Raw genomic sequence first — 13880 nt, 5'->3', positions numbered from 1 at the left:
CTGCTGTAGCTCTTCCCTTCTGAAAAGTACATTTTTAGGAGAAGACAAAATTTGAGTTTGGTTTTGTCCTTTTGCATAAATGTAATATTATTTGACTTGTCACAGAATCCTATACAATGCCGCTACTTGTAGTTCAACGCCGTAGGTGGGGGCAAGGGATTAAGTGAGAAAGAATGAGTGTGGAACACTACATCTACAGAGATTTTAGTTCAAAAAACCTTGTTCCCTGAAGCTTTATTATCTAGTTCTTACTTAAAAGAAAAACAAAAAAATAAAACCCCCTTCTACTCCACAGTTACCGACCACATTGCTGTACTGAAAAGAGGGCTGTAGAGAGGGCTCCGTAGGTGATGGCTGTTCCCATTATCACCAGGGCAGCGGTTGTTCAGTCTCTTAGTTGTGTCCAAGTCTTTGTGAGTTTTGTGACCCTGTGGACTGCAGCACGCCAGGCCCCCCGTCTCTCAGCATGGTAGGTGAGGATTAAAGGAAATCACGTGTAGCAGGCTTAGTTCTTAGACATCTCCCAAAGGCATCCATGTCCCAGAGGGAGAGGTGAGCCCAGAAACCAGTTAGCCCCTCGGAATCTTGAGAACAGACAGACCCTCCCTGGCAGTCGGTCAGTTTCACTCTTTTGTGCCCCTTCCTCTCAGGTGTGCCTTTCACTGTTAACCCCCTCCTAAGTCTGCTTGGGAATCTCGGCTCCAGTGAAATAAGTTCCTCTGTAACATCTTCCTCTTTCTTGCCCTTCATTCCTCTGCTGTCTTTATATAAATTTGATTATTTGACTTTCAAGGACATTATTTCCTCTATATTTCCTGTTTTGCTCATGTTTTCACTAAAAAATTAAGTAACTTTTATGTTTCATGAGGACATTAATAAAGAGAAAAAAAGGAAACAGAACAAAAGAGAAAGACTCCCCCTCCCCCCCAATTATAACAACTGAAGGCAATGAAGGAGAATGGTGGTTAAGAATAAATATAGGGTGTGCAAGGAAACCAGGATTGAAAGAGACATGTGTACCCCAAGGTTCATTGCAGCACTGTTTACAATAGCTAGGACATGCAAGCAACCAAGATGTCCATCGGCAGATGAATGGATAAGGAAGCTGTGGTCCATATACACAATGGAATATTGCTCAGCTATTAAAAAGTACACATTTAAGTCAGTTCTAATGAGGTGGATAAAACTGGAACCAGTCAGAGAAACACCATGACAGTCTATTAACGCATATATGTGAAATTTAGAAAGATGGTAATGATAACCCTATATACAAGGCAGCAAAAGAGACACAGATGTAAAGAACAGACTTTTGGACTCTGGGAGAAGGCGAGGGTGGGATGATCTGAGAGAATAGCATTGAGCATGTATATTGCCACATGTTAAATAGGTGACCAGTGCAAGTTTGATGCATGAAGCAGGGCCCTTAAAGCTGGCGCTCTGGGAAAACCCAGAGGGAAGGGATGGGGAGGGAGGTGGGAGGGGTTTCAGGATGAGGGGACGCATGTACACCCATGGCTGATTCATGTCGATGTACAGCAGAAACCACCACAATATTGTAAGTAAGTATCCTCCAATATAATAAAGTAATTAATTAAGAAAAAGAAGAATACAGGGTGTAGAATTAGACAGACTTAATCCCAGTCTTGACTCCAGCCAGCTCTGTGACCTTGAATAGCCATATAACTCTTCCATAAGGTTGTGAGATTTGAATGAGATAATCTTCGTGTGACCATTAGCATGGTTCCCAATACATATCTGACATTTGTTATAATATTTTCTTATCACAGCCTACTGTTCTTCCAGCTCTTCTCTTTTCTTATGCTCACTGTATTAATACTTTAATAAAGATTGCATTCCGAAAACCCTCCATTTTCTGCATCATCCTCCTTGGGGCTCCCTATTCTTTCGTATTTATTCTCTGTCCTTTATTGTATCACCTCCAGTGTCCTCACTGTGTATTCGTTTTCTATGCTGCATAACAAATTACCACCAACTTGATGACTCAAAGAATACCTCTTTACTGGCTCACAGTTCTCTTGACTACTGTAATCAAGACTCTGTGTGTTGACAGAACAGTACACAAATAAATCAGCGTAAGAGAATAGAGAGCCCAGCAATAGACCCACTCTAATAGCAGCACGCTCAACTGATTCTTTAAAAAGTATGAAATCAGTTCAATGAAGGAAGAAGAGCTTTTCATCAAAATTAAAACTTTTGTTCTGTAAAACACCCTATTAATAAGATGAAAATATAAGTCGCGCACTGGGAGAAAGTATTTGCAAATCACACATCTGAAAATGGCAGAGCTCAGCTGGGGGCCCTGCTCGGTGTCTGAAAAGGCTGAAGTCACAGCATGCATCAGCTGTGTTGTCATTTAGAGGCTTTTGTAAAAGGAATCCACTTCCAAGTTCTTGAAGGTTGTTGGCAGAATGCAGTTCCCTGCGGCTGTACTACTGAAGTCCTGGTTTTCTTGCTGACGACACGTCAGCCAGTGATCTCTCTCAGTTCCTAGAGGCTCCTTTCAGGTCCTAAGAACATGGTCCTTAGACTACAAAGCCAACTATGGAGAATCTTCTTCACATTGAAACTCTCATATTTTGGATCTTTCACCAGGAAGAGTTCAGTCCCTTCAAAGAATCACCCGCTAAGCTTAAGCCCACCAAGAATGAGCTCCCTTCCTTAAAGGCAGTTGTGCCATAAAACACACCCTAATTATAGCACTGACTATCCCATGATATGCACGGGTCCTTTCTACACTCAAAGAGAGCAAGTTGTACAAGGGTATGGATCGCTGGAAGTCCTCTTAGAATTCTGCCTGCCACCCTGCTCCATAAACTCCTAACCTTGGATGAATCAGTCCATCTACCCACCTCCATAGCTCCTCTACTGAGCACTGCTGAATAAAATCACAAAATTATCTGATTTGTTGCTACACAGATTTATATTAATAATCTTGAACAGTAGATCTTTCAGCAGTGCTTTCGTATGACCTTCCATAACAACATTTTCTGTTTCTGTTGTCCCAAAAATGTTATCCTATGTCTTGTCACCAAGTCCCTGTAATAAACTGCCCACATCCTCTCCCCCACCCCAAGAACCTGACTTTGTCTTCAGCTTTCCAAAGTAAGGCTATTAGTCCACAAATGTGGATGAACTTATCCAAATCAGGTGGCCAGAGTGTTGGAGCTTCAGCTTCAGCATCAGTCCTTCCAGTGAAGAAAAGTCGACTCATTGGAAGAGACCCTAATGCTGGGAAAGACTGAAGGCAGAAGGAGAAGAGGGCAACAGAGGATGAGATGGTTAGATAGCATCACTGACTCAGTGGTCATGAGTGTGAGCAAGCTCCAAGAGATAGTGAAGGACAAGGAAGCCTGACGTGCTGCAGTCCATGGAGTTGCAAAGAGTCAGATATGAGTTAGCTACTGAACAACAGCAACAATCCAAATATACCTTCTTCAGCTCTCCTTTTTCTTAGTATTAGAGGAAAAGAGCTTTCCTCTGTCCAGGGCTGATTCCAGCATCTGTGTTTTTTGATTGGAAAAAGTTTGGTTGTCTTTTTTTTCCAATAGCTTATTTTATATACTACATTTTTAAACCTCTTCTTTCCATTTCTTTCTGATCTCTCTCATATTTTGAAAGCCTAACTTCTAGATAGAGTGAATTATCCTATGCCCACTTCACTTCTTCACATCCCATTTCTTTTACACCCACTTATAACACTATAATTCCAGAGAAGGCAATGGCACCCAACTCCAGTACTCTTGCCTGGAAACTCCCATGGATGGAGGGGCCTGGTGGGCTGGAGTCCATGGGGTCGCTACGAGTCAGGCACGACTGAGCGACTTCCCTTTCACTTTTCACTTTCATGCATTGGAGAAGGAAATGGCAACCCACTCCAGTGTTCTTGCCTGGAGAATCCCAGGGATGGGGGAGCCTGGTGGGCTGCCGTCTATGGGATCGCAAAGAGTCAGACACGACTGAAGCGACTTAGCAGCAGCAGCAGCAGCATAACACTATAATTCAGATTCTTTCTACAGCACTTCCTGGAAACTTTTTTGGGAAAGATCACCAGTACATAGAAAAACTAGCAAAGGAAGAAAAACAGGTTAACTCTCAACTGTGGAAGAGGCAAAAAGAAAAATTCAGCTGCTGAAAGTGTTCATGTAGTCATAATATCTGTACTCACTATTGACTAATCAAACATGGTGTTTATAACTTGAAATAGAGGGTTGGGAGCTATGAAAGAGCTAAATTTACAGTAAACAGAAAGTCACTTATTAATGTCTAAAATTAATCACAAAATGCCAGTATAACCATATTCTGTAGAAACACATCATTAAATACCAAAAGAAAATGCAGAAAGAGTTGACAGTGGTTTCTCTAAACAGAGTTTAGGGGGTCAGGATAGATGAAACAAAGACTGCTATTTTTCAAATTTTTTTGATTTGTTTCATTTAACTGCATGTATGCATTTGATTTTTTAAAACATTTTTCTTTAAAGGAAGAGGCACAGTCCAAGCAGAGGGGAAATTTATCAGGCAAGTTTTCGGGGAACTGAACTAAATGATTAGTTTCTAGTTGCTGATTAATACACATGTCATTTACAAATACCAATAAGTGTCGATTCCCACAACAAAAGTGGAATCTGACCTGCCAAAGAGCATCAGTGTCTCTGAGCCTGAGAAATGTCCAGGTTAAGAGCATGGCCACATCCTACTAATGTCGAGGCTGTTTATTCCCAGGTTTTAATACCACAGAGGCCAGAGAACACATAGCCGTGTTGGAGGGAACCAGGAAATGTGCTCATTCAGTGTAAGCCCCTCACCTTGGGCAAATAAACTAACATCTCCACCTCAGTCGTTCCTGTACCTGGAACACGAGCAAAACCTCGTAAGGTTTTTCTGAGGATAGAAAATAACACATACATGTCATGTGTCTGTAAAGAGTGCGTGGCACACTCATGTGTTCAATACGATGATTCATGAAAAAATAGATAGCATTAATAATAACGTTGGAGACTTCCATGGTGGCTCAGATGGTGAAGAATCTGCCTCCAATGCAGGAGACCCAGGATCAATCCCTGGGTCAGGAAGATCCCCTGGAGAAGGGATGGCAACCCACTCCAGTTTTCTTGCCTGGAGGATCCCATGAACAGAGAAGCCTGGTGGGTTACAGTCCATGGGGTCTCAAAAAGTCAGACACGAGTAAGCAACTAACACATACACACACACACACAATAATAATGTTAATACCGTTCCCTATGTTTGTGGGATTTTACTGGTTTATTTCAGCTTCCCAGGTGGCACTAGTGGTTAAGAACCCTCCTGCCAATGCAGGAGACTTGAGAGATGCGGGTTCGATCCCTGGGTAGGTAAGATCCCCTGTAGGAGGGCACGGCAGCCCACTGCAGTATACTTTTCCTGGAGAATCCCATGGACAGGGGAACCTGGCGGGCTGCGGTCCATAGGGTCACAGAGATGCTAAGTCAAGTGATTTAGCATATACAAGTGCACACTGGTTTATTTCCCACATTATCTCTCTCAATTTCCTTGATGTTTTTAGTTAGTTAGTTTCTAAGCAGAATACCAGGCTTCCCCTGTGGCTCAGCTGGTGAAGAATCCGCCTGCAGTGCGGGAGACCTGGGTTGGGAAGATCCCCTGGAGAAGGGAAAGGCTACCCACTCCAGTATGCTGGCCTGGAGAATTCCACGGACTGTATAGTCCATGGGGTTGCAGAGAGTTGGACACAACTGAGTGACTTTCACTTTCATAAGCAGAATACTGGTCAGAGAACTGAGCACACAACTTAACGATAACTCCTGTTTTTCAACAGGAATACCTTTTCAGGTATCATCAGACGCATTAAAAGTCCAAGTTGCCTCTAGAACAATAGGGGATAAGTGAGGCAGGGCGAGGCATAGTGTTAGACCAGAACGCTTCAGCTGAGCCATGACTTGCGTATTTTCAGTGTTGTTGGATTTGCTGTGAACCAGAATCCAGGTGTTATAACTATGGAAGGAATGGGTTCAAGGCACCTTCGACTGATGCTTTAGAATTCACATCAAGGGCTTTGTGTGATTGTTCCTGGAGGCAAAGGCAGAGAGTATAATGTCCTTGTATTTTTACTGTTTTTTTAAAACTCCAACAATCAGAAGGTCATCGTTTGTTGTGATGATGCTATAATTAAGTTGTGGTAAACGGTAGCATTTGTAGGTTTTCTCACCAGAATTGATTCATAAAATGAATACAGTCCCAGCAGTTTATGTTAACATAATTAAATGGAAATGTAATTCCGAGTTTGCTTATTTAATTGAAAATTACTGGGTTATGAGCACTTTTACGTTTCTATCAAAATTGGTGTAAACCTAGAATTACGTGAACTATCCGTTCAGATGCAGCGTCTGTAAGGCTCTGTTGCTAGGTGACAAATATGTTTCCTACAGCACGTGCAGACTGATCACACGAGAGCGCGTGCTTTTCGTGAGTTTCCTGCTAACTGCTTCTCTCTTTCCTCTGCAGCCATTGGTTTAGCCCTGGGGCTAGGACAGAGCATGGCCAGGTAAGGAACATTCTAACCCAAAAGGAGGCTGCTCAGTCTCTCGAATATTTAACTATTGCCCTTCAAGATGGTAGAGCAACTTTATGAGAAAGGATAACATCCTAGCTTATTTATAAAGGAGTTCATTGTGCTGGTGCTAATACACTGACCAAGTGAATGATCATCAGGAAGCATCAGAGTTGTTTACCTCACCTCTCCCTTCGTCAGCACACAGGTCACCTCCGTGGAAAGGATCTAGAGTTCACTTTAGAGTTTATAGGACTTCCTCATTTCCATATGCTTTTCACAAAGGCGCAAAAATAGTACATATGCCTTAAACAATTGTTTTATTATTAAACTAGATTAGCCAACAAGAGAATATTTTTATTTTTGAAGTTTAGAAGGTGATAAGAGTTTCTTACACTTTATATTGTATTCTAGGTGAGATTTTTCTTTTTTTAATTTCTTGCTAGTTTCATGGCAGCACAATGATTAGATGACTTAGCAAGAACTTAACATTCATCTTGATTAACTTTACATATAAAATAAGTTGTCTGTTTTCTTTGTCTGTTGAATGTGCTAGTTCTCTCTCTGCAGTGTGGTAAGGTAATTTAGGGCTTAAAATATTGATAGGTTTGCATTCTTGCTAAGCCTTTTTTCTTTTTTCAGTGTGGATTATATGTTATTTTTTTAATGAGTCAATAATATATGCATAGAAAAGCCTCAAGTTCTCAGGGATCAATTCTTCTGAGGGATATGTAGATAGGTAGAAGATGAGATTGCCCTTGGTAATGGTAACTGGTAGCATTACTATATGTATTGGTGATGTCTTATTTCTTAAGTTGGTCAACAGGTTTTAGAGTTGGTTGCACATGCCATATTTCTTTTTTTGTATAAAAGGAAAGTGCCATGTACTTCGTTATAAACTATAATGTATTTCTTAATACACATGTACCTAATCAAAGAAAAATATGTCAGTGCAGATTTAATGATTTTTTTATAAACTTGGCTCTTTTCCTTGAGAGTGATGTGCACTTTTAAATATATTTCTCACATTAATAATAGAATATATACTACTATTTCTGGACTTTCCTGGTGACTCAGTGATAAGGAATCTGCCTGCCAATGCAGGAGATGAAGGTTCGATTCCTAGGCTAGAAAGATCCCCTGGAGAAGAAACTGGCACCCACTCCAATATTCTTGCCTGGGAAATCCTGTGGACACAGGGGCCTGGTGGGCTATAGTCCATCAGGTTCCAAAGAGTTAGACGCGACTTAGTGACTAAATAACAACAACCAGTATATGCTTCTAAAGTTTTGCAAGTTAACTTGACTAAGCTGCTTCTGGGGTATGTCTATTCAGAATGTAATTATTATATAATTATCTCAATTATTCAGCATTCCCAAATGGTTCATACCTTCTTTGTTTATATAAGATTCTGCTTCCAGTAGTAAGTTACATCAGGATATAGTTTATCCCCAAGTAAGATTTTTTAAATGAATAATTTTATATTCTCTGTTGTCCTCTAGTCACTAAGTCATGTCCACTCTTTGCAATCCCATGGACTGCAGCATGACAAGTTTCCCTGTCCTTCACTATCTCCAGGAGTTTACTCAAACTCATGTCCATTGAGTCAGTGATGCCATACAACCGTTTCATCCTCTGTTGCCCACTTATACTCATGCCATCAATCTTTCCCAGCATCAGGGTCTTTTCCAGTGAGTCAGCTCCTTGCATCAAGTGGCCAAAATGCTGGAGCTTCAGGACCAGTACTTCCAATTAGTATTCAGGTTGATTTCTTTTAGGATTGACTGGTTTGATCTTCTTGCTGTCCAAGGGACTCTCAAGAGTCTTCTCCAGCACCACGATTGAAAATGAAACAAAGAATCAGTTCTTCGGCATTCAGCCTTCTTTATGGTCCAACTCTTACGTCCATATGTGACTAGGGGAAAACCCATAACTCTGACTATATAGACTTTTGTCAATGACGTGATATCTCTGCTTTTTAGTACACTGTTTCATGTAGGCTTATCATGGCTTTTTTTCAAAGAGCATTTCATGGTTGCAGTCACCATCTGCAGTGATTTTGGAGCCCAAGAAAATAAAATCTGTCACTATCCACTTTTTCCCCATCTATTTGCCATGAAGTGATGGGACCAGATGCCATGATCTTTGTTTTTTGAATGTTGGGTTTTAAGCCAGCTTTGTCACTCTCCTCTTTTACCTTCATTAAGAGGCTCTTTAGTTCCTCTTTGCCTTCTGCCGTTAGAGTAGCATCATCTTCGTATCTTAGGTTGTTGGTATATCCCCTGGCAATCTTGATTCTGGCTTGTGATTTATCCAGCCCAACATTTCACATGGTATACTCTGCATATAAGTTAAACAAGCAGGGTGACAATATACAGTATTAATGTGCTCCTTTCTCATGCAGTGATTTTGGAGCCCAAGAAAATAAAGTCTGTCACTGTTGCCACTGCTTCCCCATCTATTTGCCATGAAGTGATGGAACCAGATGCCATGATCTTAGTTTTTCAGATGTTGAGTTTTAAGCCAACTTTTCTACTCTCCTCTTTCACTTTCATCAAGAGGCTCTTTAGTTCTTCTTCACTTTCTTCCATAAGGGTGGTGTCATCGGCATATCTGAGGATATTGCTATTTCTCCCAGCAATCTTGATTCCAGCTTGTGCTTCATCTAGCCTGATATTTTGCATGATGTATTCGGCTTATAGATTAAATAAGCAGGTTGACAATATACAGCCCTGCCATACTTCTTTCCCGATTTGGAACATCCATTGTTCCATGTCCAGTTCTAATTGTTGCTTCTTGACCTCCATACACATTTCTCAGGAGGCAGATAAGGTGGTCTGGTATTCCCATCTCTTGAAGAATTTTCCATAGTTTATTGTGATCCACACAATCCAAGGCTTTAGTGTAGTCAATGAAATAGATGTTTTTCTAGAATTCTTTTGCTTTTTCTATGATCCAGTGGATGTTGGCAATTTGGTCTCTGATTTCCTCTGCGTTTTCTAAATCCAGTTTGTACATCTGCAAGTTCTTGGTTCATGTACTATTGAAGCCTAGTTTGAAGGATTTTGAACATTACCTTGCTAACATGTGAAATGAGCACAGTTGTGTGGTAGTTTGAACATTCTTTGGGATTGGAATGAAAACGGACCTTTTCCAGTCTTGTGGCCACTGCTGAGTTTTCCAAATTTGCTGGCATATTGAGTGCAGCACTCTCACAGCATCATCTTTTAGGATTTTTAAGTAACTTGACTGGAATTCTATCACCTCCAGTAGCTTTGTTCATAGTAATGCTTTCCAAGGCCCACTTGACTTCACACTCCAGGATGTCTGGATCTAGGTGAGTGACCACACCATCATGGTTATTCAGGACCTTTTTTGTGTAGTTCTGCATATTCTTGCCACTCCTTAATTTCTACTGTTTCTGTTAGGTCTTTGCCATTTCTTTCGTTTATTGTGCTCATCTTTGCATGAAATGTTCCCTTGAAATCTCCTCTTTTCTTGAAGAGATCTCTAGTCTTTCCCAAACTGTCGTTTTCCCCTCTTTCTTTGCATTGTTCACTTAAGAAGGCTTTCTTAACTCTCCTTGGTATTCTCTGGAACCCTGCATCCATTTGGATCTATCTTTCCCTTTCTCCTTTGCTTCCACTTCTCTTTTTTTATTAACTATTTGTAAGGCTTCCTCAGACAACCACTTTGCTTTCTATTTCTGATTCTTGGGATGGCTTTGGTCTAGAATTTGAGAAATACTAAAGTGATATTATAAATCTGAGCTTTAGATTATAATCTAACTGCAGTTAAAAGTTTTTTCTGTATTTAAAAATTAACAAATAGCTACTATGATATAGACAAGAAAGTTGATGCATCATTTTAAAAATTTTTAAATATTTGAAACAGATTTTTGGATTAGCCTTTGGCTTAAGCTCTGATATACCATTTCAGATTTTAATCCTATCTAGATAGGTTATTAATTAAGGAACACAGTTGATTCTTGTTTTATTGTAGTAGCTATAGTTTATGAGGTGGGTAAGAACTCTAAAGTAGCAAATACTGAAAAAACTGCTTCCAGGAAAAATACAGGGTTAGGTTCCTGAGAACCTCTGGCCACATTTTCACCAACAGATCAATACATATCCTTGTTCGATGTGTATTTCTGTTTAAAGACACCATATTTAATACATGTTATTGATTTGTTAGCATTAAACTCATGGCCAACAGCACTGTAACTTATGCCTGAAGGCAGCTTGTCTAATGAACATATTTTCTCTATGAGGTCCATCACAATTCTCTTACACTGGGGAAGCCTATACTGCAGGTTAGCCCTGCACTAGGAGGCTATTTTAAACAATGAAGATAAAAACAAGAAGACAGAAATGCACAACAAACAAATAAATAAATAATGTAGCACTGAACGGACCAGGCAAAAGACTCCTGTTTACAGTATGAGAGCGGAAGTGAGAAGATGGATGGCGTCTTGTCCGACCTCAGCTGAGAACGTGCAGTAACGGGAACTCAGATTTCTCCCGCTCTCTGCGTGTCTGCCAATGACCCCAAAGCACCGGAAGTGCTGATTTGGGCATTACAAGTACATTTTAGCAGATGGGTGAATTTGTGAATACAGAATCGGTGAATAATGAGAAACAGTTTGCACATGTATGTGTCTGTATAAAAGCACATACAAACTACTCCTGTTTTGAGGGATTTAAATGTCTTATTTCAACTTATAACTAGCGCAGTGAAAGTGTTAGTCGCTCAGTCGTGTCCAACTCTTTGCGACCCCATGGACTGTAGCCCACCAGACTCTGTCCATGTGGATTTTCCAGGCAAGAATACTGCAGTGGGTTGCCATTTCCTTCTCTAGAGAATGTTTTCAACCAAGGGTTCAAACCCAAGTCTCCTGCATTGCAGCAGATTCTTTACCATCTAAGCCACCAGGGAATCCCAGTGAACTACTGGCTAAATCTTAGGTCCAAGTGATAAAATGCAAGACCATGAAGAAATGAAATCCTTCAATATATTGTTGAATGAATGACTATCAGCATGCATGATCACCCCTTTTTTTCCCCACATCAACTTACCAAGATAAAGAAATGATAATATTAACCTCACTTTTGAAATCCTACCCCTCACTACTTTCCCACATCTTATGATTCCTTTTTGTTCTCTAATGCAAAGTCCCATTTCATTTACACCATGCTCACTTAATATTTCTTTTTTACGCATTTAGTAAATCACTATTCTCCATCAGTCACTACCTATCAAGTACTCTTTATTTTTACAAAAAGAGATATTTGTTTTTAAAAAAAAAAAAAACATAACTTTTCCTCTAAGGTGGTTAAAGTCTGGGGTAGGAAAGCAGTAATCATAGTATGTTGATAAATGTTGAAGGAAACCACTGAGAAGGTATCATGGAGACCACAGAAGCGACATGTGAAAGTTGGTTTAGAAGTGGAAGTAAGGAAACAGAAGCAGCTACAAGTAGCCTCATTTGTGTGTGTGCATGTGTGTTTTAATGGTGAGGGCTTTCCTCCTTGAATATCTAATAGTATGACATTTTGAATGAGTTTACTAGTATGTTAAGGAGTCATAGGTATTGTTTAGAGATTTTTAGTCCTCTTAAGGTGAGGACCCTGTGAAAGGCCAAGTGTGGAGAGACTTGAAATTCTTTTGTAGACATTTGAGAAGGTCCCTGAAAAGTGGCTGCTAACAAACAGTCTTGAGCTTGAATCCCTTCTGAATATTAGGTGGCAAAGAGATTATTGCTGTGGAGCAGGAATTCTGCTCTTTGCTTCCTTCTTCCTCTTGTGTTAGGAATGTGAAGCTTTTAATAATCTTTTTAAAATAATCACAAATAGCCACAGAAATCCTCAACTCCCTTTCTGCCACAGGAGCACCCATGATATACATGAAACATTTCTCTTCCTTGTTTTCGTTCAGCAGTTTTTAAAACGGTGTACCTTTTGTAAGACCTCACATTGTCCTAGGTTTTGTGTTTATGAATGTCTGTCATTCTTACGTGAGTCATTTTTTAATATACATCTGCAGGTCACTAATAAGGGACTTGTCTCTCCGCTTGGCCTAAGTCCAGCAATCTGAGAGCTGGAGGTAAGAAGCACTTCGCACCATATTCAGAAGTTTGTTATTAACTGGAGTTGACATTGTTGAGTCAGAACCCTGAACACTGACCTCACTTGTGACACTGATAGGAGTCCAAGGAAGACAGGAAACGTTAGCAATAAGAGGAATGAAGACTCTCCCCAAACCTGAGGAGCTCCTCTTGCTTGTCAGAGCAGAGCTCCGGGCCTCTTGTGTCTTATCATCAATTCCTGATCTGATTCCCCCAACTCCCACCCCCGCCCTCTGCCACCTTTTTTTTTGTTTGTTTGTTTGTTCTTTGGGACAGAGCAGACACATGTTGGGAATCTTTCAAATACAAATACATGTTTTCTATTCAAATAACACTCTGGATTAATTTTTTCATCTTTGCCCCCTTACAAGATCTAGGTTCCCATATTAACTTGCTGAATTCATGACCCAGAGATCTGAGCCTGTATTTTTTTCTCTGAGCTTCATTTTATGTGATGACTTTTTAATATAGGTGAATTATATTAAATAATTCCAATATTTGTCCCTACAAAGCCCATCAAAACTATACATTTGAGGAAGAAATTCTCGTGTGACTCTAATAGAAGGATCTCTGACCTCAGAGTTCCATACATAACCTAACATTTATTTTGATCATTGTAGTTGCATTTATTTTTTAATTAAATTGTTGAATTCCTTCATTTCAGAAAAGTATGTTTGGGACCTTTTGTGTTCTTTGTTTAAACTGTTTTAACACAAATACCAGGAATAGTGTTCCCATATCTATCTTTTATCTAAAAAATTAGAAACCTTAGCTAACTACTACTATTAATTGAAGTCAGTGGTAGAGATTTTATCATGTCACCTCTAGCTATCTGTGTCACAAATGTTGGTTTGAATATGGTTTTTTACAAAGGCACTAGAATTAGAAATGCCAAAGTAATTAATTTTTTTTTTATTTTCAGAAGCAATTTAGTTTTCATGGTACGAAGTGTTTCTACATTGAAACACTTTCAGATTAATGGACTTAAGATAAACTGTTGCTATTTTCTATAAGTAGTAATAATGAGATACTGTTTCAGCTACATATCAGATACTAGATTCCATTGCCTGTTTCTTTATCTCATTCATTCATTCATTCATTCAACAAATATTTATTAAACACTAAAAATGTCCCAGACACTGTGCTGGACTTTGGAGACGCAGGCAGATTGAATGACTGAAGCAAAGGGCCA

The 13880-nt window shown here is 39.8% G+C and overlaps 1 protein-coding gene across 3 annotated transcripts in view; it reads left to right on the top strand.

The window, feature by feature from the left end:
* GPATCH2 (G-patch domain containing 2) overlaps positions 1-13880 on the top strand; it is a 195245-nt gene that overhangs the window by 127029 nt on the left and 54336 nt on the right. For 2 of the 3 annotated variants that reach the window (XM_065938339.1, XM_065938336.1), the window contains exon 7: positions 6519-6558. The exons of the other annotated variant lie outside the window; for it this stretch is intronic. In XM_065938339.1, the coding sequence (XP_065794411.1) occupies positions 6519-6558 (40 nt within the window). The remainder of the gene's footprint in view (positions 1-6518; positions 6559-13880) is intronic. 3 annotated transcript variants of the gene reach the window in all.

This window comes from Muntiacus reevesi, chromosome 5, assembly GCF_963930625.1.
Source record: "Muntiacus reevesi chromosome 5, mMunRee1.1, whole genome shotgun sequence".
NCBI classification, from domain to species: Eukaryota; Metazoa; Chordata; class Mammalia; order Artiodactyla; family Cervidae; genus Muntiacus; species Muntiacus reevesi.
The sequence above is the reverse complement of the archived record's forward strand: the minus strand, read 5'-3'. Positions and strand labels throughout refer to the sequence as shown.